Raw genomic sequence first — 22,255 nt, 5'->3', positions numbered from 1 at the left:
CCCACATGTAAACGCAAGCTCGATGCAAGGCTTGACTATACTTACTAAAATGTGACGTATCTCTTGGACAAGTATGCGCAATTGCGGAAAATAGCTGTGCCTAATCGGAATGTATAGTTTGCGAAACCCTTGCGCTCTCGGTTCAATATATACAGAATGCTGTGCCCGCTAATCATTGAAGAATAAAGCATCGCATTATCATGGACCTTCGCTTCTAAGGCAAGTTCAGATGTTTTGAGGTTCGAGAGAAATATTTCAAGAGAGCTTCTACTGAACTCTTGCATTCGTGGCGTATTTCTACCGCGAGAGTCATGGTTTCCAGATCGAATTCCATAACAGCCGAAAATTCCTTGGCGAGCGACTATCTAGCAGACCATCATCTAGAACACACGCCAGATGGGCAGTATATCCGCTGGCACCGTGCTAATCCGATTCATCCAAGGAATTGGTCTGTATTGCGGAAATGCTTTGACACTGGTCTCATCTTACTGCTGGACTTTTTCCTGTACGCTCAGGCCATCGTCACGCTAGACGCGCTGCGAGCTAACTTCTTGATAGGACAGCTTCTAGCACTGCTGGCGTATGTGCTAGAGAACCGTGACATCAAAAGTAACCGCTAACAGGTATAGGCATCGGCAGCCTCGGAGGCGAAGCATGAATATGGGATTGGATCTGAGTTATCCATCTTCTGCTTTGTAACAGTGTAAGCCACCATTGTGACTATGCCAATTGAGTACTTTGTGTTGACTGATTTGTGTTGATAGGTTCCTGCTTGGTCAGGTAATAGGGACAGTCGTCTTGCCCCCATGGTCTGAAACGTTTGGTCGCAAAAGACTCTATCTCATTAGCAGTGCTCTGAGTTCAGTCTGCTGTGTGGTAGTAGGCGTTCCTCACTCCCTTGCTGCAGTGATAATCGGGCGCGTGGGGACAGGGATGCTGGCTGCCATCCCCTACACTGTTGGTGGAGGTAGTGTCGAAGACATGTGGTCTTCACGACCACGGATATGGGTGATGTTCTTGTGGACTATTGCATCCAACCTGGGATTATGTATCGGGCCTATCACGGGCACGTACGTTAGTACTTTATTGAACTGGTTTGTTGACCCTGGTTTGTATCACAAGGGGGCCGTTAGACTCACATTGTACAGGAGGTGGCTCTTCTATATCTATGCGATAATCATCGGGGTTATGAGTGTCCTGTTCATGTTCATCCGGGAATCTCGACCGTCTCTTTTGCTTACACGAGAAGTTGCGAAGCTGTCTCGTCACACCGGAAAGGATCTTCACGCATTAAATCATGATCACCACCCTGACCTGCGCACCTTTCTCAAGGTTGCTCTATTCCGACCCGCTATTCTCTTCTGCCGAGAGCCACTGGTGTTCATCATATCAATGATGATTGCCTTCGCTTTTTCTCTCCTCTACATGTTTACCGAAGCGCTACAGCCGATTTACGAAACAATGGGGTTTTCTCGGACGCAATCCTCTCTCGCCTTTCTTGCCATTGCCTGCGGCATTTGGTTCAGCACTCTCACACGACTCCTCGATAATCGGGTCTTCGATAATCGTCGGCGCAAGAACTTGCCTTTCAGGCCCGAAGAAAAATTGTTAGGCCTAGCTATCGGTGCTCCCGTGCTGGCGGTCGGTTTGTGGTGGTTCGCCTGGACCATTCCCCCAAAGGCATCGAATACACACTGGATCGTGCCATCAATCTCTCTCGCCATGATGGGATACGCGTTGAATGAATTCGATACCGTGCTTTATTCCTACTTAAGCGATTGCTACCTGAGCTACTCGGCCAGTGCTATGGCCGCTGTGGCTTTTCTCCGAGCCCTGCTGTCCGGGGTATTTCCATTGTTCACGCAACAAATGTTTGATGGCCTCACGGCAAATGTGGCTGTGTCACTCCTCGCCGCTCTGGCAACGGTGTTCTGTATAGTCCCTCCTTTGTTCATATTCTATGGCGAGCGGATCCGAAATCGAAGTCCGTTTGCTAAGCAAAGCGTGTTGATAGCGGCGGAGCTGGGAAGTAAGGAGGAAGACTATTGATCCATGTATAGATATGTCCAGAACCACTCGTCATCGATAGAAACCATGTCTCATGCAAATACATTCATCATGCTGCCGACCCTTCTCTGCCTTCCGCCTGTAGTCTGTATCCTAGAGTAGTTGTTACTTTCTGTACCTTATGTGGCTGAATGCCATGTTAGTGTCTATCCTTCTACTCTAGGCTGAAGACTATGAGGCCTCAATGGCATGATTGTCCAATGTTTACAACCAATATTGCAATGACTCGCCTGAAATGCATTTGCTATTATACTAAACATTAAACGTTCCAGAGATCGATGTATCACTATAATTTGTCTTCAAGCGTCATTCTTTCAAACCTTCAAACCCGGATAGAATACTCTTCAGGTATATCAGGCCATTCGTCTACGCCGTCAAGGATCCCTATCGCCATTCCGCCACTAAGATGGACCTGAATATGACAATGAAGTAGCCATGCACCGGGATGCACCACCTGGTACCGGATAGCTAGCCAGGTGTCCTCAGTTGCTGACGGCGGAGTGATGAATGTGTCCCGGATCTGGGGCGTTTTGAGGTTGAAACTCTCCGGGGTGTGCTGCATGGCTTCAGCGACAGAGGAGTAATTCCACGCTCCGCTCCCCTGGCCAATCACGTAGAATTTGTTGGCGTGCTTGTGGATTGGATGAGGGGGCTGTATCTGGCCATGGATGTCGAAGATCAGATCAATCCACGTTCCATTGAGCGTCTTGAGAGTAAGATCTGGCTGGGCCGTCGAGGGGTAGAACAGCAGCGGCGATTCGTTCTCCAGTTCGAGAGGGAGACTGGAGTTTCCCAAGGTCCAGCGGTAGGAGGCCTTGTAATGAGTGAGTCGCAGGATATGTGTCTGGGCAACTTCCTGAGATGGCACCTCGACCGGGAATGGAATGACCTTGGCTTCATCCAGGAGAGTATAGTTGGGAGACACGACGGCGCCGTGAATATTAATTGATGCTACTGACGCGTGCTGCTGTGTTTTCTTCAAGGTGTTGTATGACAATACTCCAGTGGTATATAAAACCTGGTTGACTCCGCTATTCGCTACACGAATAGTATAATCCCCAGCGGGCTTATCTAACTTCACCAGGACGGAATACCGGTTGCCATTCGCAATGGTAATGGCATCCACCAAGGTGGGACGAATGTAGCGTCCGTCAATGGCATAGACGTACATCGGATGTTCGTCGATCGAGAACGTGGCCATCGAGACACCGGCTGCACTGATCAGGTCATAGCTCACATATTCGTGGGACGGGTCAGCCAGGACACGCGCAGTGCCACCATCTCCGGCCACACAGCCAGAAAACATTGACGGCGGTATTGCGCTGAAATTGTGAGAAAAGACCCCCTGCATCGCTACAACTCTGGGGGAAGTACATCCGATGTCGGTCAGACTCAGGTTGCCCAGGACTTGCTTCTGTTCAGGACTGGCGAGCTGGTTTATCTTTTCTTCACCGGGACAACTAATCGATCCTTTTCCATTAATGAGGAGGGCATTTGCGCAGTAGCCGTCAAGCCCGGTGTCTTCTTCAGCCCGCCAGAGCTCTTCCGAGGTCAACTGGCGCCAGTCCGAGATTAATATCGGTTGCGTCTTCTCTTCGGCCGCCCGCATGGCCTGCAGCTCGCTGCTTCTGTTTGTAATCAAACCAAACGGTTTTTCGACCGAGTCATCGGGATGTATGTAGATCGCTCCATAGAGGCCATCATCAATCTGTCCTCGGTTATGGGCATGGTAAAAATAGCTCCCGTATTGTGTCGCACGCCATTTATAGAGAAAGCGGTCGCCAGGCGCAATCGGCTGCTGCGACAAGCCAGGCGTGCCGTCCGACCAAGGAGTGCCACTTTGCTCGATCCCTGAGAGGCAACTTGTCATTCATTGTTCTCAAATCCAGTGATGAGGAGACCTACCATGGAAGTGTACAGTCGTATTGGTGGGCAGATTATTGATCACCAAGAACTCGACATCGTCTCCTTGTCGCAACTCTAGCAGCGGACTGGGGAGTTGACCATTTCCGAGGATCATCTTTCGAGGGATGCCCGCAGGGGCCCATTCCTCCCAGGTCAGTGTGAGATTGAAGCGCACCGTATTTCCCGTGGTGCGCACATGGTGGCTCGTCCCATTCGCCCAGGAGGCCAGGCATAGGACCAATGCCAGGAATGTCAGTGAAGAATGCATGCCGGACAGATGTTGCAGCAAACGCGTCCAGAAGCTCCAGAGACTGTAAACACGCAGCGAGGCTCCCACCTGGCTCGCATGGTAGATATATGCCAGCTCCACGCACGGGGGTTGAAACAAAAAGTTATAAAAATAAAACAAGCAAACCAATGCCGCATGTGATCCTGATTCCTCAGGACATGCTCCATTTCCTACTATTTGGTGGTGTTGCGGTGGCTTGGATAGTGCATATACGGGAGGGCAAACCGACAAATAGAACCGTACTGAGGAGCCCCATAGCATCTGAAAGGGCTCAATGAACCTGATCGACAGGAAATGAACACCTCAAGTGGGCTACCATGTCGTGCAAATTCCCTGTTGGGAAATGAGGGCCCCACCGATCTATTGCAATGATCCTCGTTAGGCCGAGTGCTGGGCCCCTTGCCTAGACCTGGGAACTCGATCGAATTCCAATCGATCGCTCAACATTTGGTTGGGCTCTGCAGACAGTTCCACTGCCGTCTGCTGGAAGCCTAAAACCATGCCTATATTATATTAGTTCTCCTTCATAGCCGCATCCCGACATGACACGAATAAAGTCCTTGGCAAAAAAGAAAGGAGAAAAAAAAAAGAGTGGGACTGGTTCACCAACAATCGACAAGTCACTGAATAAAGCCAGAACACTTATTGCTGTGCACGATTCATTGCTAACTGCTGCCATCTGATCGGACCGTGGCTATCGACCCGGACAAGCAACCCCAAGAGTGACATCCCAATCAATTCACCGGAAAATAAAAGTCCCCTTGGAACTGCGCAAGGTTTCCATGCATTCGATCAAACATGATTCATGAATCCCTCATAACCAGATTGCACGGACCAAGGCGCGCTCCTCTTATGTAGACCACGTGGCTGGCTCCTCCAAATCTTGTATATTGTGTCTTGCCTGACAGAGATCAGATCCTCCCTGGTTAGGGAGATACCATCGCTCGGACCTGGGGCCACGCAGCTTAGCCACCTTGACAAAACCGTCATTGGCTCGCTTGGCCCTGTCGGACGCCTAATCCAACCTTCGTGCGGCAAGTACAGCAAGGCTGAGTTGGCCAAGACGATCTTGATGGGATTAAATTAGTAGCTTTTGCCGCTATCCAATCAATCGTGTTCATATGTCACCTTTCTTGGCATCTCGCACGGTCGAGCACTGTTGGTTTCATGCCAAGCGCAATAGGTTTAACGTTGGTACGACTTGCCAAACTATGTCCTATGCCATTATCGATATCTGCGAATCTGGTGCCTCTCTCGGATTTGAATCACCAGATGTTTCTCTAGACCCGGTACGTACATTCTCGAATCGCAATGAGTTTGTGAGGATGTAGCGTAGATGCGGTCCAGAGATCATAGTAACCGGCAATCTAGGTTGTCTTAAATGCAACGCTGCTGTATCCTCTCAAGTGGCCCATTACGCAGCTGTAAGGTACCCAGTACATCGGAGAATATGATGGCAGGAGAGCCACAGATCGAGAGCGATCTGAACTTAACTTCCTGAACGTAGAAAGTCGGACGCTTGCGAGCGCAGAGAGGGACAGGAAACTTATAATATGCATTCGACGCGTGTCCCATGGCATTGGCATACCAGTGGCTCTCTCCTTGTGCAGGTTGCATCGTTCTCCCTTGTCTACTAGAGTGGCTGCAGTCCTCAGTTGATGTGTATGCGTAATACGGTTATCCGATCGCAGTTACGCATCATGTTTGGAGTATCCGTGTAATACCGGTACATCATGGACGACGTCATGGCGCTCGCCACTGAAAGTTGCTATCGATCTCTTCAGAAGTACGATGGCCGACGTCGGTCTCGAAGATGAGAATAGCCTATCCCAGTACTAGATGCTATCTGCATCACCAGATATATGTGAGGTTCTGCTCACGATGACTATTAACAAAATGATCAAGTTCATCACTGATGACTCTCTCCCACCCTAACCACTATACAAAGTACGAAAAGGTAGCGACCCACGGTACGAATTAATCCCTACCAATTACTGCTGACCTCCAGCAGAGAAACCATTGGATTGTATCACACGACGTTGGCTTCCCCATACTCGCTGATGTCAACCTGCAGCGTCATGACCTCATTCGAAATCGTGGCATACTTATACCCACGCTAGCCTAAATGTTCATTTCAACCTCCGAATTTACTCAAAGGAATCATCACACCCATCTAGTACCTCAATCAGCCAACATGGAACCAAGGTATAACACCAGAAAGTGGTCGAACCGCGTCCGTGCCAAGGACGAAGCTCCAAGCTCTGTCGAACAGCCAGACCAGCAAACCGGCTACGCTAACATGAACCCCACCAAGCAGGTATATGTCGCTCAGATGGACATTCACAAGAGCTGTTACATATTGGCATGCTAACACTCTTCTCAGTACGCTGCGCCCTCCCAGACCACCAGTAGACACGTCCAACCTTCCCAACCCGAACAGGGCTACAGTTCCAAATACCATTTTGGCCATGACGAACTGGATCACCCAGACGAGATGTTGAGACCAGAAGAGTAGAAGGGATATCGAGAGTCACTGAGAAATGAGTCGTCTTGCTTTGAGCCACGGGTAGTTCCGTTTCACTCTTTATCATGATTGATCTATAGTTATTGCATAATGCTTGTGTCTTGGAAATCAAAAAATTGTAGCTTGCCTTCATGGTCACCTTGAGAAACAGTAACCAATAGGTGGAATATAATTGTAGTCAACACATAAATTGCACAACGCTACATGTTCATACCATGGTTTAGCGCTTACCCCGTCCAATAGGCTTAGTACTAGATGTTGCTATTTTGGCTACACTGCAATCCTCACCACCAGGGACGTTTTCATAGCGCATTATCACCGCATTACAGGATTAACCATTGGCGGTCATAGATAATTCGAAAATAGTTGTTGATCTGCCGAGATCACAACTATCAACAATATGGATTATTTTATGTACAAGAATATGGCAACTTCACGCGCCCATGGAGGAACAACTGTAATACAACAACTTTCAGTATTGACCCTCTACGGAGGATCCTAATTTACATCGTAACATATTCAGCTCCCTCGCAAAACACTCAAGGTATCGATTACAGGGACAGCACCAAATCCTTCAACTTCATGAAGTCAGGGACACCCAACCCAGTGACAGGATCCCATCCAACAGTTGCATTCCAGTGAGCATAGGGAATGACACCACCTCCCGGAACCTTCTTACCAGTTTGAGGGTTGACGCCGTTACATCCGATGGACGACCCGGCCGTGATATCAGTGAAGTCCTTGAGAGCTCCACTGTACAACAGGGGGTTCAAGAATCCGAGTGCTGGTTTACCGGCGCGCAAGCGGGCATCGTTCAACATACCCACCAGGGCGGCGACGACAGGGCTGGCCGCGGATGTTCCGCCCGATGTGCGACGTTGGCCTTTAACGACCACCTCGTAGCTAGACAAGTCATCAGAAAAGTTCAAGTATATATACATAGAGAGCGGGGACGTACTTCGGAGTCAAGCTATGGGCAGATACGTCGGGGAACCCACGACCGGAGAAGTTCGTATACTGGGAATAGTATTCCTTGGTCTCCGCGCTAATATGCTTCTCAAGATACTTGCTAACCGCGGATTCCTGGTACCAGGCACGGTCAAAGTAGTTGCTGAACCCGCCGGAGGAGGCTTCCCATGCGACTTCCGGAGCATACGCCTGGGTGCCACCCACTGCGGTGATATAGGGACAGGTGGCAGGGAAGATTGGTGTGAACTCAGGGGTGTCGGTGCCGTCGTTAGACATGCATGAGGAGCCAATGCCTGTTGTAATTAGTACTCAGAAACAACAATATGCACCGCGGCCACATACCCGTGTCGCCAGAAGACTCAAGCACGGTGATCCCGCGAAGACCCATCAAGCCGATTAAATTGCACACTCTCTTGGCGTAGTATTCTGGAACAGTCTACCAGCTTTTATTAGACTTGTGGAGACCACAAATTCGTTCGACAGCTTACCTGTTCTTCGTCGCCGTATGAGTTGGAGAGGACCTGGGGGAGCGCAGAGTTGGGCTTTGCCAGGAGATATTCATAGTACTCCAGATACGGCTCGTTCTGATTGTCCGCTGGCGTTGGTTGGCCGACATTCGGAATAAACGGGCTGGAATCGATAAGCAATCTTACCACGAGTTCAACACGGATCAATTACTTACGGTGAACCACCAGTGATATATTCCACCACTGGCAGGGGATGGCTAACGCCCACAATTAACTCCACATCCAAGTTAGCCTCGCCGACGGATGCCGTTGTCCAGTTCTGGTCGTTGGTGCCTCCATTGATCAACTCGACGGAGAAATTCTGCGATGGGATGTTGAAGCGCTTCTCATAAAGGGCGAGATCCACATAGTTGGCAGACTCGTTCAAGAAGCTTCCAAAGCCAACCTTACTTCCGGAGGATGCGCTGGGCTTATAGCCACGGAAGTTGTACATGTCCGCTAAACATTCCGGGGTGATCAAATCCGCGCAGGACACGTTGCCCGCTGCTGTCCTGGTCCCTGCAGCGAACTTATGGTGAGTGGGAAGAACGACGCTCTCCTGCTGTTTGCCGAAAAAGACTGTGGGGGCGACGAGATCAATTGCGTGGGCGAGGTCATCTGGGATGGAGTACTGCGTCGTGCGCAACTTCTGAGCCGCACCGTTTTGATAGTAGGAGAAGGTCGTGTCAAAGAGCTTGTTCACAGTTCCGACCGACGTCGCGAAATTCACCAAGCCTCCCTGTCGAGAGATATGAGTGACGCCCGCATCTCTGAGCCAACGGAGAACGGCTTCATCGCTCGCGGTGGGAAAGAGCGACTCAATCCCCGATTGATCCAGCCATTGGCCGTACTCTGCATTGCCGGGGGTCGACAATGCCGTCAACTTGCTCTCGAGCTGGTCTAGGTTCTGGCGTGCCAGGGCGATGGACAAAGTAATCTGGTCGCTTTCCGGCGCATGTTTGACCAGGGACCAGCCACTCGGAGCGGCAGCTATCTTCTCGTGCACGATCGCTAGGGCTGGCGCTGTAAGGGAACTAAGCCCTGCGAGGAGAAACGACGAACGCATGATGGCAGGCTCTCACAGCCAACACAATTCCAGTCGAATGGAGATTTGAAGACCACCAGGGGTGGATGGGGGGAATGATCCCCACGGGGTATTTATGTAGTATTTCCATTGTTCCCTCTGAGTGTCCCCTTCTTTTCCCTATTAGACTACGGCGTACGGAGTAGTGCAGGGGAAATTGTGAGATGGACCATGAGTGGTCACTTGCAGCATGCAGTTACGTGAAAGGATTAGCTGTTGCGTGATTTCTACCCCAATTTCCGACCCAAAGCGAGACCTGATTGAGAGACTAATCAAAATAAATTAAACACTAACGATTGTGAGTGTGGGGACTCCATCTGTTGTTGTCGTTCTGCCAACTAAAGTGCTTGAGGCAGATAAGCAAGGTCAAGCCTCGCCCAGATGGCCAATCACACCCCACATCTTGGCCGATCTTTTCTCATTCAAGAAGGTGACATTCGAGACCTCATTTGCATCGCCTAAAGTGGGCGCACGGCGTCCGTCGGAGGTGGCCGAAAGAGTCACCCCCGTCGTCGGTGCCTGGATGATAGTCAGGGGGATCGGTGGCAGGAGCGTCTAGTTCCTCAGTATCGCCCAAGGACTTAGTATACACTCAGTTGCGACATACCGAGCGCCGTTTTGACTCTTGCTTCTGGGTAGCCTGAGCCGAAGTCAGGGCAAGTTTTGCGAGTGGATGTTCCTCTGAATATCCCCTTTGGGCCCAGTGGAATCGAAATAGGTTTAGTGGCGAGTGCATCTACTAGGCCCTAAAGAGGTCTAGTAGATCCTAGTTGAGACGCTGTGAACCATCCAGCTTTGTCTGATCGGGAGCAGAAAGAAGTAGTGGACTAGCAGAAACAAAGACAGATCCGCATGAGAAGGAAATCAAATTGGCTGGTGACATCGCTCATCTCGTTGGTGTAATTGTGGGGAGATTCGCAACTAAACCCCAAAACCACCACGAACAATACATAACGCTGAGATATATATTGATTACAAACCTCACTATCTACAGCTGTAGCACTACATACTTGGATTTCCACAGGATGCTCGTGATCGTAGGAAGTTTCCTATCGGTGGATAATTTTGATGAAACAATAGTGTATGAAATCAGTACAGATCGATTGCATAGTTGATTTGTTGCTTAGATCGAGAACTCAAGATCCTGCACGACCTTCAGCGCTCTTAGCTAACCCTTCAAATCTCTCACCTTTCAGTCTGAGCACACTGATTGACCAGATTAGAGAAGAGAGGAAGCAAGACGAATACACTCGATTGTTGTTATCTCCTTGCTGTCCATCATACGCTGCCAAATCGTTCAGCTTTCTTGCAACGAATGTCTCGGCTTCCCCTGTATCCTTATGTTCCTTGATGTACTTGTCCCACCACTCAGCACCCTTACACTTTCGCAATTGCATACAAGGGAACGTGAGTCTATCAAAAAAAAAAAAAAAAAAAAAAAAAAAAAAAAAAAAAACAAAAAAAAAAAAAAAAAAAAAAAAAAAAGAGGAGCCAAAAATTTATACCAATATTTGATAGAACCCAAGAAAACGCCTATACCCACAATTGCTTCCCCACCGCGCGCCTGGAAAAACAGAAAAATGAGTGAATTACCCTCCTGAAAAAAAAAAATATTAAATAGAACTATAAAAAAAAAAAAAAAAAAAAAAAAAAAAAAAAAAAAAAAAACAAAGGCCGCTTGACAGAAGCATATGGAGCCACATGGCGCTAGAATCCATAGACCATCTCACCAGCTCAGAGAGTTTTTTCCAAGCATTTCCCGTTATCTTCGCCTCCTTCTCCGATGGCATACGTGCAAAGATTTCCAAACATTCGAAGTAGTGCTCAGTGGCTTTCGGAGTAACACCCTTTTTAAAGTTCTATTCCTCGTTGACAGGCCGATCGATGAGAAGCTACCAGGGAGCAGATCCAAATAATTGAGCTGGCTTTGCATGGACCCACTCTATGTTGACTATCCCCGTAATGGTAAGGTCATCCTTACTTCGCACGATAATATTTCCAAGGCCAAAATCGTCGCATATAAGCTTGAACGGGCCGCGGTCATCAGTGGTATTCGTTTATTCTGGAATCAAGGCCTCCAATACCTTCAGCGCTGCGTATCTCGATCTGGCACTCACCGGGCCTGTAATTGAATTTAGTTGAACCCGCAGCTGTCGCTAGTCTTGACTATTAACGTATTTAAAATATTCTCTGGTTGTAGAGAAGCCATCGGTTCGATTGTCTATAGCTGTCAGTAGAAGTTCTTTATCGGGTTACACGTGCCATGAATTAAAAATGTTTACGCCCTCTACCCTTAATATCTCATGTATCCTCTATGTGAGGGGACGGCTGGTGCAGGGAATCTGGTTTCAAGGTTGGTAAGCTGCTAATCTGGCCGAAATCTATCTTGTAAAGCTGCAACATAAAATGTGCTATCGGCCTATAAATATATTCTATATCAGTACCAGGAATATCTTCCCTGATCAGTCTTAAATCGCCTCTACCAAACATATTACCCAGGTAAATGCCATCGATAAAGTTTATCATCATAAAAGGACCCAGACCAAGTTAATTCTCCCTGGCAAGACCTCAGGCATATGTCTCTGGGAGGGGTAACGATGTCTTCTCCTGAATAAGATAAAGAGCTTCCACTTCCATCGCTACCTTTTCGTCTACATCATCTGGAGAAATGCTGCTAGCACGAGGCAGGCGGAGTAACCAGGTTGTTCCATTATCAAAGACAAGCATTTGGCCTACATTGTATGAGCCATTCAGAAACCCACCCTCTAGCCAACATGAGAGAGTTTGGGGGTGAAGCCCAGTGGCCCAACTGCACAGACGTCCATCCATGCAAGCCATATTCACCCTCTCCACCCTGTCAGTCTCTTCCGCCATGTGAAGAAGGTCGAGAGGTTTATGGTAGTCTGGCATGGGATTGCTGTTGAGTTGGCTTTTGAGTCACAGTACGAGTAAGAAATGGTTGCACGGACAGAGGCCTGTTACCGAAGTGACAACATGATTTGCTTTCTGACTGCCAAGTCCCTTGCAAGATGATTTATCCTGGGTGTTTATGGTTATATAACATCGGAGGGGTTGCTCCGCTATGTAGATTTGGCAATATATAATTATCTTCATCTTCATTTATTACACGCACTATAATACCGTGCCAACAACGGGTGTGATTCTAGAAGTCCTCCAAAGAGGTGGCCAGTTCAAGGGCATATTGGATCACGTGGGGGTGCTTTCATATTCCCTGCTGGAGAGGAATAAGTATGGAAATAAACATGGAAATAGTGCGAGACGCATCGCCCGTACCGGGTCTTAAAATTGATAGCAGAAATCCCATAGTGGGATGCCTGTCTTAACCAGAGTGGTGCTCCACGACCTGGTCGCGAAAGCATCAAGGCTAAAAGTAAAGTCCGATTTCAAGCTGACCCCATCATCGCATGAAGGACCTCTCTTGTGCAGATCCTTGGTGATTTCCTTTGCCGTAGCGTTTTTAGGTAGCTCGGTGTCGAAATGGGCGTCGAGCGAAAACGTGTTGGCAATGCCCGGCTTAGCAGTCAATCCACTGCTGAGATCGACGAGCCCGCCGAGGAAACTCAGCGCCATCTCAACCGTCACGGTGGCGCTCGCATTAGCCTGGACATTGGCTTGCGCAGAGATGTTGGCATGTGGATGGTACGTTGGCGTCCATCCAGTGGTCGCAGTATTCGCGGCGTTCAGAAGGTCGAGATGCACGTTCCCGTTCGGCATGGCAATAGACAGGCCCGCCACTACATCCACGGCGGCCGAAGCGCTGAGATCCATCTCCAGACCGAAGGCTACACCGGGACCAAGCTGCACAATGCCGGGGATGTTTACAAGTGTATAGGTGAGGTCGGAAGGGTTGTAGGTGAAGGACTTGTCGTATGCAGCAGCGAGGTGCGCGCTGAGAGCCACATCGGCGGAAAAGCCGGCATCAATGTCGAAGTAGAGCTCTCGCAACTTGAAGGCCCAAAAGTCGAAGTACAGATAGCCAGAGAAGGTGATTTCGGAGGAGAAGGCAGCTTCGTCGGCGGTAACAGTGAGGTAAGGGGGCTCGCTCAAGAGAACAGTATTGTTGGCCAGGGACTTGGAGAACGGGATGCTGTAGGAAGGGTTCAGGGTGAGGCGCTTGCCGAGTTTGCCCGCTGGCACCGACGAGAAAGCGAGCTCGCAGGTTTCTGGATGTATTAGTCTTAGCTCAATGCTCACACATTGCATACGAAAGCCATGGAATCCGTACCAGCAATTTTGGTAATAGGCTGCTTAGTGGCCTTGCAGCTGATCGACAAGTTGGACTGATTCGGAGCTATCTTATCGACCTTGAAGAACCCTCTCTCGAACTCCGTATCACAGTTGCCTAGGTGATTTGTGATCAGGATAAGGTTCTTTTCCAACGACCAAGATTGAAGGGCTGTTTCGAAGCCAGTCGCGTTCTTGAAGGCGACAATCACAGATGCATTAGTGCACTTGACACTCTCGATAGCGTCGATGTACTCCAATACAACGGTGTCATGGTTAAGTTCCAGGTTCATATTAACAGAGCCCAAGGCGGCTTTATGAGAGCGCTCAGGGTCCAAAGAGCCATAGTAGAGAGAGGCCTTGGAAGCTGGGATCATATGAACCGGGTCAGAAGTATCGAGGTTTGGCGCCGGTACCGGCCCAAGTGTTGCAGTATCACTTGCGACGGGGACCGAGGGGGGATAGTTTGCAGCACAAGATTGAGCGAGTGCCTGGTGCACAAAGCTAAAGGAGAGTATCTGCAGAGCAGCTACTTTGAGAGGTGACCATTGTTTTCTCGCCATTGTAGCTGTGCTAGTGAAGGATGCTGGGAATGAGAGACAAGTTTGAGGATAGCTAAACAAATATTAAAAAAAGTAAATGAAGGAATACGTGACAAATGAGTGACTTCAAAAGAATGCAAGTAATGAGCGACTTCAAACGGCTGCCAGTAATGAGCGACTGGGTGAGAGATCTAACATGATGAAGGATACCTGCACGCCTAAATATGCTCACCTGAACCTCTGCAAAAGGGGCATTTGAGAACACTGGGCTGCAAAACCATATGAGGATCCTTTTTAGCCGCTAGAGAAAGCCGTTGGAGCTTGGAAACCTTAAAACATACTCGAAGGATCATCCTCTGGCATAGCTCTGAGCATAGATTTGGGACTTCGAGATATCCGTTCGCTAATAGATACAACCGCCAAGCAACCATGTGGTATCCGAGTGGGCAAGCCAAGCATTGGAGAGCGAAACTATTACGTTAAGGGTTGCCAAGGCACCTGATCTCACAAAAACAGCACAGGTAAACGATAATGCAAAGCTATCTAACCCAAAATGTTCCTGTCCTTCGGCCGTCTAGTCGCCCTTATCCCCGGATTTGTATCGATCCGTAGCGAAAGAGCGGCAACTTCGCGGTGACATTCGAGCAATAACACCCTTCAGCAAACCAATGTGGTGCCTGCGAGCACGAGCCATATCCAGACCTTACTTGATCCATGCCACGGTATGTGCAACTTCTCGTATGTGGGATCTTTACCAACTATTTGGTCCTCGCCCTATTCTGTGGCCCCACCTGAGTGTCAATGTCAGTCCACCATGAAGGGTTAGGTTATTTTTGGATATTGTGTATCTTAGAGTCCACTACCTTGCTATGATTATCGAGTCGATCAGAATGTGAAGTCGAACTACCAAATAGTATACCACAGAATGGTGTCGGCACCCTCGTGCCTGCCGGCCTGGAGTGCCGACCATGCCCATGTGCAAACTTTAGGTAAAGCCGGTAACCGCATCCATGGAAGAATGTTTAGATACTCATGCAAGTGAGCACTTGTGCCTTACTTATCACCTTGAAATGAGCCCCACATACCAATCATGTTGTCCCGCTTGTATGGTTCACCTTTGTGGAGCCGATGAGGATGATCGATAAGTGCTGGAGATAAATGAAGCGGATAAAGAAAGACGTAATAGATACATCGTAGCCATAGATAGGCGAAGTAGGGAATTGCTCTAAAGAGAATCGCGGTGAACCTCAGACTTTAAGCTATAAATGTCGTCGATACCTTGCCACTGTACACCATGCTATTAATGCAATGCCCCTTCCCAGGGGTCGAAGATCTATATTCACAATACCAGTATCTCGAACCCTCAGGTGAGACGCCAGGATGAGCTCTCTGAGTACGAGAAAATAGAGGGACAATACCTAGCTTTGGGTGCTACACCCCTTCAGACGACATCGAGTTAGGATAATCAGCAAGATAGAAGAAAATGTGCTCCTGAACCGGCTAAGGTCCAGAATGGCGAATCCTAGGGGCACTTGCTACTGTTTTGGCACGAGCGACGTGCACGCCTCTATCTACGTATAGTATTGCAACCATCCTAGCCACGAAGGGCGAGAAGGGCAAAGCTTGGTAAAAGAATGAAGAACAAGAAGAGAGCTATGGCGGTTGATTATGCATACAAAGGTCTGGACCCGTCGGAATCTGTCATCCGCCGAGGCAAGGTCGCGTTTGGTAACCCCGATGGGTCCCTCGTATTGATCTCCATTATCTCCGAGAAAGCGAACAGCCCTACTCCGAAGTATTTCTTCCCCTTGGAGCTGCATATGATCTGCTTTACTTCGATACAATCTGCCAGTGGAACGTCAATGCTGCAGATCCGCACACGATGGCCGACAGTGGAATTGAGCTCTCAGCGACCCGGCAGCGCTCCGCTGATATTACGACGATGGGAAGCCCTGCACAAAGCTCCGATAACAATACAGCGGCTCAACGAGATGTGGGAAGCTTAGAAGAGCCTGAAATCGAGCGTGGAAAGATTCAGGTGTTTGCCATCATGGTGGCTCTCTGCGTAAGTTGTTGCGCGGTATACTGTCGGGCATACTGTCGGGCAGTACGGAACGAGTCACTGATATTCCAGCTTTGTAGTTGTCCCTCTTCATCGCCGCCTTAGACCAAACAATTGTTTCTACCTCTCTACCGACAATTGCCTCGCGCCTCCATTCGGCAAGTGGCTATACATGGGTTGGAGGAGCATACCTCCTGGCCAGCGCGGCCGCGGCTCCCATCTGGGCAAAGCTATCCGATATCTGGGGTCGAAAGCCCATCCTTCTTGTTGCTGTTCTATGGTTCCTGCTTAGCTCTATTGTGTGCGCTGCGGCAGTGAACATGAAGATGTTGATTGCCGGCCGAGCTCTACAGGGTATAGCAGGTGGTGGTCTCTTGCAACTGGTCATGATTGTGGTGTCCGATTTGTTCAGCGTCCGGTCAGCATCAACACCTTGTTGCCGTGGTATATCTTCATAAAAGTGGAACTTCACTAACAGGCTTTTAGGTCACGAAGCCTGTATATGGGCATCCTCGAATTCATGTGGACTATATCCGGTGGCCTCGGGCCAATCCTCGGTGGTGTCTTTTCGGAATACGTCTCTTGGCGATGGAACTTTTGGATAAACCTCCCCATATGCGGACTGGCATTCATATTGCTCTTCTTCTACCTGGATGTTCACAACCCCAAAACCAAGGTAACGGACGGGCTGAAAGCAATCGATTGGCTTGGGAGTCTGTCAATAATAGGCTTCACCCTCATGGTGCTTCTGGGTCTGAATTTTGGAGGGGAAACCTTTGCCTGGAACTCGCCTCAGGTGATTTGTCTTATTGTGTTCGGATCCCTTTTCTCAATTATATTCTTTTGCGGAGAGAAGTATGTTGCCAAATACCCTCTGATGCCACTCAAGATCCTCAAACATCGATCAAACATTGCTGTCTCGCTGGTGACTTTATTCCATGGTGCGGTGAGTAGCGGATGGACCAACACCTTGGTTATGAACAACGAATCTGACAGGGCTAGGTATTTATTGCTTGTGAGTATTGGCTGCCACTGTACTTTCAGTCAGCCAAGCAAGCAAGCCCGATGCGCTCTGGGCTGATGGTTCTTCCCCTGGTTGTGGCCGAAGGGCTCTTCAGTGGGATTTCTGGCTGGTTAATTCATCGGACAGGCAGATACGCAGAGCAAATCTGGATAGGGACTGTCCTTCTCACCCTCGGGACCGGTCTATTCATTCGCCTCAATCCAGCCTCCCCACTGGTGGAATTGATCATCTTCCAGGTCATTGGCGGAGCAGGATCGGCGATCTTATTCGCGCCTCCACTAATCGCCTTGCAGGCAATGGTCGCCCAAGACGACACAGCAAGTGCCACGGCCATGTTGGGCTTCATTCGCACTATTGCCATGTCAGTCTCGATTGTCGTTGGCGGGGTGGTCTTTCAAAACAGCATGGCCGGAGAACGCAGCAGGCTAAAATCAGCAGGACTGATGGATGAGATCGTCGAAGAGCTGACTGGTGCTTCTGCCGCTGCCAGCACCGAGGTAATTAAGACCCTCAATGATCCCTCCAAGATTCGAACCGTCGCAAGTGCGTTCTCCTCCAGTTTACAAAATATGTGGATCATGTACACCTGCATGGCTGGTGTTGCTGTTCTTGCGAGCGCGTTCATTGTGAATCAACCCTTAAGTGAGGAGCATACAGAAACGAGGACAGGCCTCAAGGAAGAGTAGGTTGAGAGCTACAGAAACATGCCGAAGATTGCAACAACATGAAATGAGCAGGATTGCACACGGTCGCTTTGGGAAAAGATCGTAAATAGAATACCTGGTCGAAGATGGCTCCAAATGAACGAGCCTATTACTCTGTACAGTACATCGTTTTGCGCCAAATTATCACTCCACTCTTATACTTGATGGCCTCGTATATATGCTCTATTAACATTGGAGAGCATCATTATGTGAATGCAACGCGCCACGCTTCTTTTAATCAACGTCAAGGTCGCCATAACCTATACAACCTTGAGTTCTCCGACCGCACTGCAACATCGCCTAAAGGTTCCCCTACCCATACGATATTACGTGTTTTCTTGCCAAAGATCATCAAAGTAACGTGGTGAACAGTTGTGTTGTCCCTTCATTGTTACGGTTCTAAAGCTCATGATCAAATACACCACGTTCAGATCTCTTACGACACATCCCAGGAGACATAGCAACTAGAGCAGCACGGGCGGCTCCAGACGCGGCCAGGGAGAAGGATTCCCGCAGTGTACCTCCTATAATTTCAATGTGGTCTCCAAGGCTCTCGCGAACTGCTTGCTCCAATAGGTGACCATCAGGGCCGGTAGTTAGAATCACAACTCGGTCGACAGTTTCAGGTATTATTGGGTCCCTCGGAGTATCAGGTAAGCGGCGGACTAGCCCTCTGTTAGCTATTATGCTTCATATCGTAAGGGTGGTCTTGTTGGGCAAGTGCTCACGTCTCAAAGCAGCCAGGTACATGATCAGATTAGAAGCGACTACCTCAATGAATCGTCTTTCGGCAGCGTGTACGTCTTCCCATGATAGAACAGCCTGGGATTGTCCAGAACCCCAGTTGGTCAGGTCAAGAGGATACTCATCAAAGTGACGATCCGGGTCGTTTTTAGACCCAAGCAGATGGGAATCAAGGTCATCACGGATCAAAGTTCGGGCCTGTCTCACAGGACCATAGAGCGCAGTTTGAGAGGCTCCAATTGCGATCTCCATATTGAGTTCCTCCACGCGACTTACGAGTCGGTCCGTAAGATGCTTGTCGATCATTGTGCTACCAAATTGCAACGCAGGGAAATACTGATGAATGCGCTCCCGCCCGTGCCCAGCACTAACATCTAGATAAAACATTCCATGATCTATGACTGCGTAGTTGAGGCCAGAGGGGTTCACTATAGTGGATGTAGAGACAAAGGTCGCCGCAGTCGTTCTGGAAATAGGGGTGAGAGCTGACTTGATTCCTGCCTCCCTACTTGCGTCCGCCACCATCTCTCGGAGGGTCTGATTGAAAAACTCGGGCACTGCGATGATAGCATAGTCCAAATCGATATCATTGTCAGCAGCAGCTTTCTGCTTCAGCTGTCGTAGCCTGTCAACAAACCCTGTTTGGACATCGACTAATCGTATTTCCTCATTATACCCAGGACTGACAAGTCTCCGAGTGTATGAGACTGCCTGGAGTACAGTACAAAATGCAGTGCGAGCAAATGACAATATCTGTGAATTCTGCAGCGCCGGTTTGTCACCAAATGTGCTCAACTCAGTGATCAGCTGTTGGCTGAGATTGGACAGATATCCTTTCAGAGTCCACTGGGCGGGTTTACGCCACGGACGCATAATATCATGTCGGTCTGCGTACTCCAATCGGAGGAGCAACATATGGCGAACATAGATGTCATCTGGCCCCGGCGTGATCGCAGCGATCACCGAGACATTATCGGACGTGTGAGCGTACGCAGCTGTACTAGGCATTGGTTAGCCAAGAGTATTATTTTAAGATCAGCAATCCACCAGATTGGCACACAGACAGTAACTCAGGGCCAAGATCAATTCCGATCGGTTGGGGGCGTCGCGCATCCGCCGCCAGAAATAGCCCTAATCCTAGCACGAGGATCCAGAGATTAACGATCATGTTTCACTCACACCAGGTTCCCCTGAGAATCAGAGGCACGAGGCACTGTTATATGTTTCCATTGCCAAAATACACTAAACCAGAATTTTTAATTGGGCCCCAAGCCACTTTAGAGCGCGATTCCAAATCGGGACAGTTATGGGCCCCGTATTTGCGGTAATTTCCGTTAGTTCCGGTGCCATTGATAGAGAACTTCGCACTGGAGTCCCACGGGGTGAAATGAAGACCAGGACGTAGAAGACACGTTTTTACGTATAATTACGGTCATCTTAATGGAACACTCACTCCCGATAAATTCGTGACTTAGCATTCTCAAGAACATCTGCATTCAAAAGGCACACCCCTTACCTAAATTTACGGGCAGAAGCAGCGCAGAGAGAAAAAGGGAGCGGAGGAAAGGAAAGGAAATGTTCCAGGAAGTTTAACGCAGCAACTAAACCTTGTGGATATGGAACGCTATATCAGGTCGCACTACACTGCAGAGACAATATCATATGCCGTCAATGTAGGAAACCAGCTAAGCCTGGCCTTCTTTCTTCTCATCCCCCTCGATCTGCTTGTGCACCGCAGCAGCCACCTCATTCGCCTTTTCTTTTCCCTCGAACACTATCGATTTTGGTAAGCCCAAGTCTAGACTACTGGGCAAAAAGAGGAGGGGGGAACATACTAAACGATAACTCTTCCAATGTCCTTCCAGATGTTTCTGGAAAGAAAAGGTAGATGAACACCACTTCGAAGGCCAACCAACAGCAGTAAACCAAAAGCCATCGCCACTGGATTCTATCCAGCCCGACAGGATTAACATATGTGGCGAAGAAGGTTGCCCCACGGCCATAAAACTGGAACCAGGAGAGGCCACGAGAGCGGCCAAGATAAGGGAAAATTTCAATCAGGTAAGCTACATCGTTAGCATATAGTCAGCAGAATAAAGATGGGAACATACTGTAAGTCAAAGCATTGTAGCCCAGGTTGTATGCTGGGGAATAGGCAAATATGAAGAAGATGGTCAAGATTGCCGCAGCCTTAACCTCTGTTGTCATGAACCGCTCCATTGAAATCGTCCAGCCAATGTATACGCAAAGCAGCGATATTGCACAGGTTAAATACATCGTCCGCCGTTTGAACCGAGGTGCCGTGAGAGCTAGGGTTGTTCCACAAACCAATCCCCAGCAGGCAATACCGATGTTGATCTTGGACTTGGTCACGCTGTTGGTGATGCCAACCATATCCAGCAAGTCGCTGAGATAGTACCTACGCATCATTAGCGCTGAGTGATACAGCACAGGGGCTCAGACATACGAGATCAATGTATTTCCAGACCACTGGGTAAACAATCCCAAAAACGCGGATATGAACATCCGACGCCGCATCCCTGCGGTGCGGAACATGTCCCACCAGGTTTGTTTCGCCGCTTCGAGCTCCATCTTGATAGTCCGTTCAATTTGGGCGATCTCTGCGCGCACGATGACGGAGTTACGGTCTCCCTCGGCATGGTACTTGACTAGTACGTCGAAGGCTTCTTCCCGTCGGTCTTTGCTGATCAAATACCGAGGGCTCTCTGGCAGAAAGCTATATTCGTCAGCATGATGTTGGCAGTATGATGTTCGGTGCGGTTATGCACATACAACACAAAGACCACTTGAACCATAGCAGGAGCTATCTGTAAGAGTGAAGGGATTCTCCACGCCCAGTTGCTTGCGATAGTCACTGTGCCTAGGCCAACCGCAGCAGCGACAATTTGGCCGATGAAGTAGGATGAATTAAACAAGGACGTGAGGATTGGTCGTTCCTTGGGATAGCCGAGTTCTCCGATGAGCGAAGACCCAGCCACAATGCAAAATGGGATCCCAAACCCAAGTAACATGCGCGCTACTACATACATTCCGACTATTCAAATCAGCAAGCAGTGTATTCAACGGGTAAAGGATAGATAGATACCTCCATTAGCGAACCCTTGTAGTATTGCACCCACCAGACTGATACAAGACCCAAACATGATCGTCCATCTTCTTCCAAGGCGTTGGTTAATCCAAGGGACAAGTGGCAGAGCAAGAATAGCTCCAAGAGAATATGCCGCTCCTAGAAAGCCCTTGAGGTTCGGTTCAATCTGGTACTCGGGCCTACCATCCACGATATCACCGGTTAATCTCCCGAAGTCTATACATCTTGTCAGCAAGTGAGTTGTCTATGCAGGAAATACACCCACATTTATTCCAGGTATACACGATCTGCACTGTGTTGATAATCTGTGAGTCAAATCCCGAGGTGATCTCAATGCCCATGCACGCAGGGAAGAGGATCAAGTACAATCGTCTGAGGTTGGGTTTTTGGTACCAAGAGGTCCGATCCTCGGCCAGCAGGTTGGCCAGGATGGGCTCTGACACGTCTTCATCTCGTTGCTTTCCTACTACAACCATGTTTA

General features: G+C 49.0%; 8 protein-coding genes across 8 annotated transcripts; 3 read left to right on the top strand and 5 right to left on the bottom strand.

Annotated features, from left to right (window-relative positions):
- On the top strand, positions 1-2,219 carry BDV37DRAFT_213358 (major facilitator superfamily domain-containing protein). Its single transcript, XM_032080050.1, has 6 exons — positions 1-51; positions 118-505; positions 559-580; positions 630-703; positions 765-1,094; positions 1,149-2,219. The coding sequence occupies exons 2-6, from the start codon at positions 312-314 to the stop codon at positions 2,047-2,049; spliced, it is 1,521 nt and encodes a 506-aa protein (XP_031937425.1). The 5' UTR covers positions 1-51; positions 118-311; the 3' UTR covers positions 2,050-2,219.
- A 170-nt stretch (positions 2,220-2,389) lies between these two features.
- Positions 2,390-4,240, bottom strand: BDV37DRAFT_274735 (multicopper oxidase; the record flags this gene model as incomplete). The annotated part of the gene is made up of 2 exons (XM_032085290.1): positions 2,390-3,918; positions 3,973-4,240. 2 exons carry the CDS (start codon positions 4,238-4,240, stop codon positions 2,390-2,392), a joined length of 1,797 nt encoding a protein of 598 aa, XP_031937424.1.
- Positions 4,241-6,083: 1,843 nt separating this feature from the next.
- BDV37DRAFT_258607 (uncharacterized protein) lies at positions 6,084-6,917 on the top strand. The gene is made up of 2 exons (XM_032083068.1): positions 6,084-6,578; positions 6,645-6,917. The coding sequence occupies exons 1-2, from the start codon at positions 6,387-6,389 to the stop codon at positions 6,774-6,776; spliced, it is 324 nt and encodes a 107-aa protein (XP_031937423.1). The 5' UTR covers positions 6,084-6,386; the 3' UTR covers positions 6,777-6,917.
- A 395-nt stretch (positions 6,918-7,312) lies between these two features.
- Positions 7,313-9,380, bottom strand: BDV37DRAFT_213348 (S53 family peptidase). Its single transcript, XM_032080049.1, has 5 exons — positions 8,437-9,380; positions 8,243-8,384; positions 8,097-8,190; positions 7,744-8,047; positions 7,313-7,688 (listed from the first exon to the last, which is right to left on the bottom strand). Exons 1-5 carry the CDS (start codon positions 9,324-9,326, stop codon positions 7,337-7,339), a joined length of 1,782 nt encoding a protein of 593 aa, XP_031937422.1. The 5' UTR covers positions 9,327-9,380; the 3' UTR covers positions 7,313-7,336.
- Positions 9,381-12,451: 3,071 nt separating this feature from the next.
- Positions 12,452-14,468, bottom strand: BDV37DRAFT_258603 (uncharacterized protein). Its single transcript, XM_032083067.1, has 2 exons — positions 13,591-14,468; positions 12,452-13,528 (listed from the first exon to the last, which is right to left on the bottom strand). Exons 1-2 carry the CDS (start codon positions 14,150-14,152, stop codon positions 12,645-12,647), a joined length of 1,446 nt encoding a protein of 481 aa, XP_031937421.1. The 5' UTR covers positions 14,153-14,468; the 3' UTR covers positions 12,452-12,644.
- A 1,545-nt stretch (positions 14,469-16,013) lies between these two features.
- BDV37DRAFT_297180 (MDR family MFS transporter) lies at positions 16,014-17,903 on the top strand (the record flags this gene model as incomplete). The annotated part of the gene is made up of 4 exons (XM_032090277.1): positions 16,014-16,196; positions 16,274-16,611; positions 16,680-17,139; positions 17,196-17,903. The coding sequence occupies 4 exons, from the start codon at positions 16,014-16,016 to the stop codon at positions 17,901-17,903; spliced, it is 1,689 nt and encodes a 562-aa protein (XP_031937420.1).
- Positions 17,904-18,320: 417 nt separating this feature from the next.
- On the bottom strand, positions 18,321-19,833 carry BDV37DRAFT_286960 (uncharacterized protein; the record flags this gene model as incomplete). Its single annotated transcript, XM_032088028.1, has 3 exons — positions 18,321-18,586; positions 18,650-19,665; positions 19,730-19,833. 3 exons carry the CDS (start codon positions 19,831-19,833, stop codon positions 18,321-18,323), a joined length of 1,386 nt encoding a protein of 461 aa, XP_031937419.1.
- A 173-nt stretch (positions 19,834-20,006) lies between these two features.
- Positions 20,007-22,250, bottom strand: BDV37DRAFT_297178 (putative MFS sugar transporter; the record flags this gene model as incomplete). The annotated part of the gene is made up of 7 exons (XM_032090276.1): positions 20,007-20,439; positions 20,501-20,731; positions 20,777-21,084; positions 21,133-21,402; positions 21,459-21,720; positions 21,772-21,990; positions 22,040-22,250. 7 exons carry the CDS (start codon positions 22,248-22,250, stop codon positions 20,351-20,353), a joined length of 1,590 nt encoding a protein of 529 aa, XP_031937418.1. The 3' UTR covers positions 20,007-20,350.
- Between the last annotated feature and the right edge of the window lie 5 nt (positions 22,251-22,255).

The sequence above is a fragment of the Aspergillus pseudonomiae genome (assembly GCF_009193645.1).
Source record: "Aspergillus pseudonomiae strain CBS 119388 unplaced genomic scaffold BDV37scaffold_84, whole genome shotgun sequence".
In the NCBI taxonomy this organism is placed as follows: Eukaryota; Fungi; Ascomycota; class Eurotiomycetes; order Eurotiales; family Aspergillaceae; genus Aspergillus; species Aspergillus pseudonomiae.
Note: the sequence above shows the minus strand (reverse complement) of the source record. Positions and strands in the feature narration are given on the sequence as shown.

Coding starts and splice junctions, on each gene's coding strand:
- BDV37DRAFT_213358 (XM_032080050.1), top strand. CDS start 312: ATGGTTTCCAGATCGAATTCCATAACAGCCGAAAATTCCTTGGCGAGC. Junction 506..558: donor TTACTGCTGGACTTTTTCCT/GTACGCTCAGGC, acceptor ACTTCTTGATAG/GACAGCTTCTAGCACTGCTG. Junction 1,095..1,148: donor GTTAGTACTTTATTGAACTG/GTTTGTTGACCC, acceptor CACATTGTACAG/GAGGTGGCTCTTCTATATCT.
- BDV37DRAFT_258607 (XM_032083068.1), top strand. CDS start 6,387: ATGTTCATTTCAACCTCCGAATTTACTCAAAGGAATCATCACACCCAT. Junction 6,579..6,644: donor ACATGAACCCCACCAAGCAG/GTATATGTCGCT, acceptor CACTCTTCTCAG/TACGCTGCGCCCTCCCAGAC.
- BDV37DRAFT_213348 (XM_032080049.1), bottom strand. CDS start 9,326: ATGCGTTCGTCGTTTCTCCTCGCAGGGCTTAGTTCCCTTACAGCGCCA. Junction 8,048..8,096: donor TGAGTCTTCTGGCGACACGG/GTATGTGGCCGC, acceptor TAATTACAACAG/GCATTGGCTCCTCATGCATG. Junction 7,689..7,743: donor GCCCATAGCTTGACTCCGAA/GTACGTCCCCGC, acceptor TGACTTGTCTAG/CTACGAGGTGGTCGTTAAAG.
- BDV37DRAFT_258603 (XM_032083067.1), bottom strand. CDS start 14,152: ATGGCGAGAAAACAATGGTCACCTCTCAAAGTAGCTGCTCTGCAGATA. Junction 13,529..13,590: donor GCCTATTACCAAAATTGCTG/GTACGGATTCCA, acceptor TAATACATCCAG/AAACCTGCGAGCTCGCTTTC.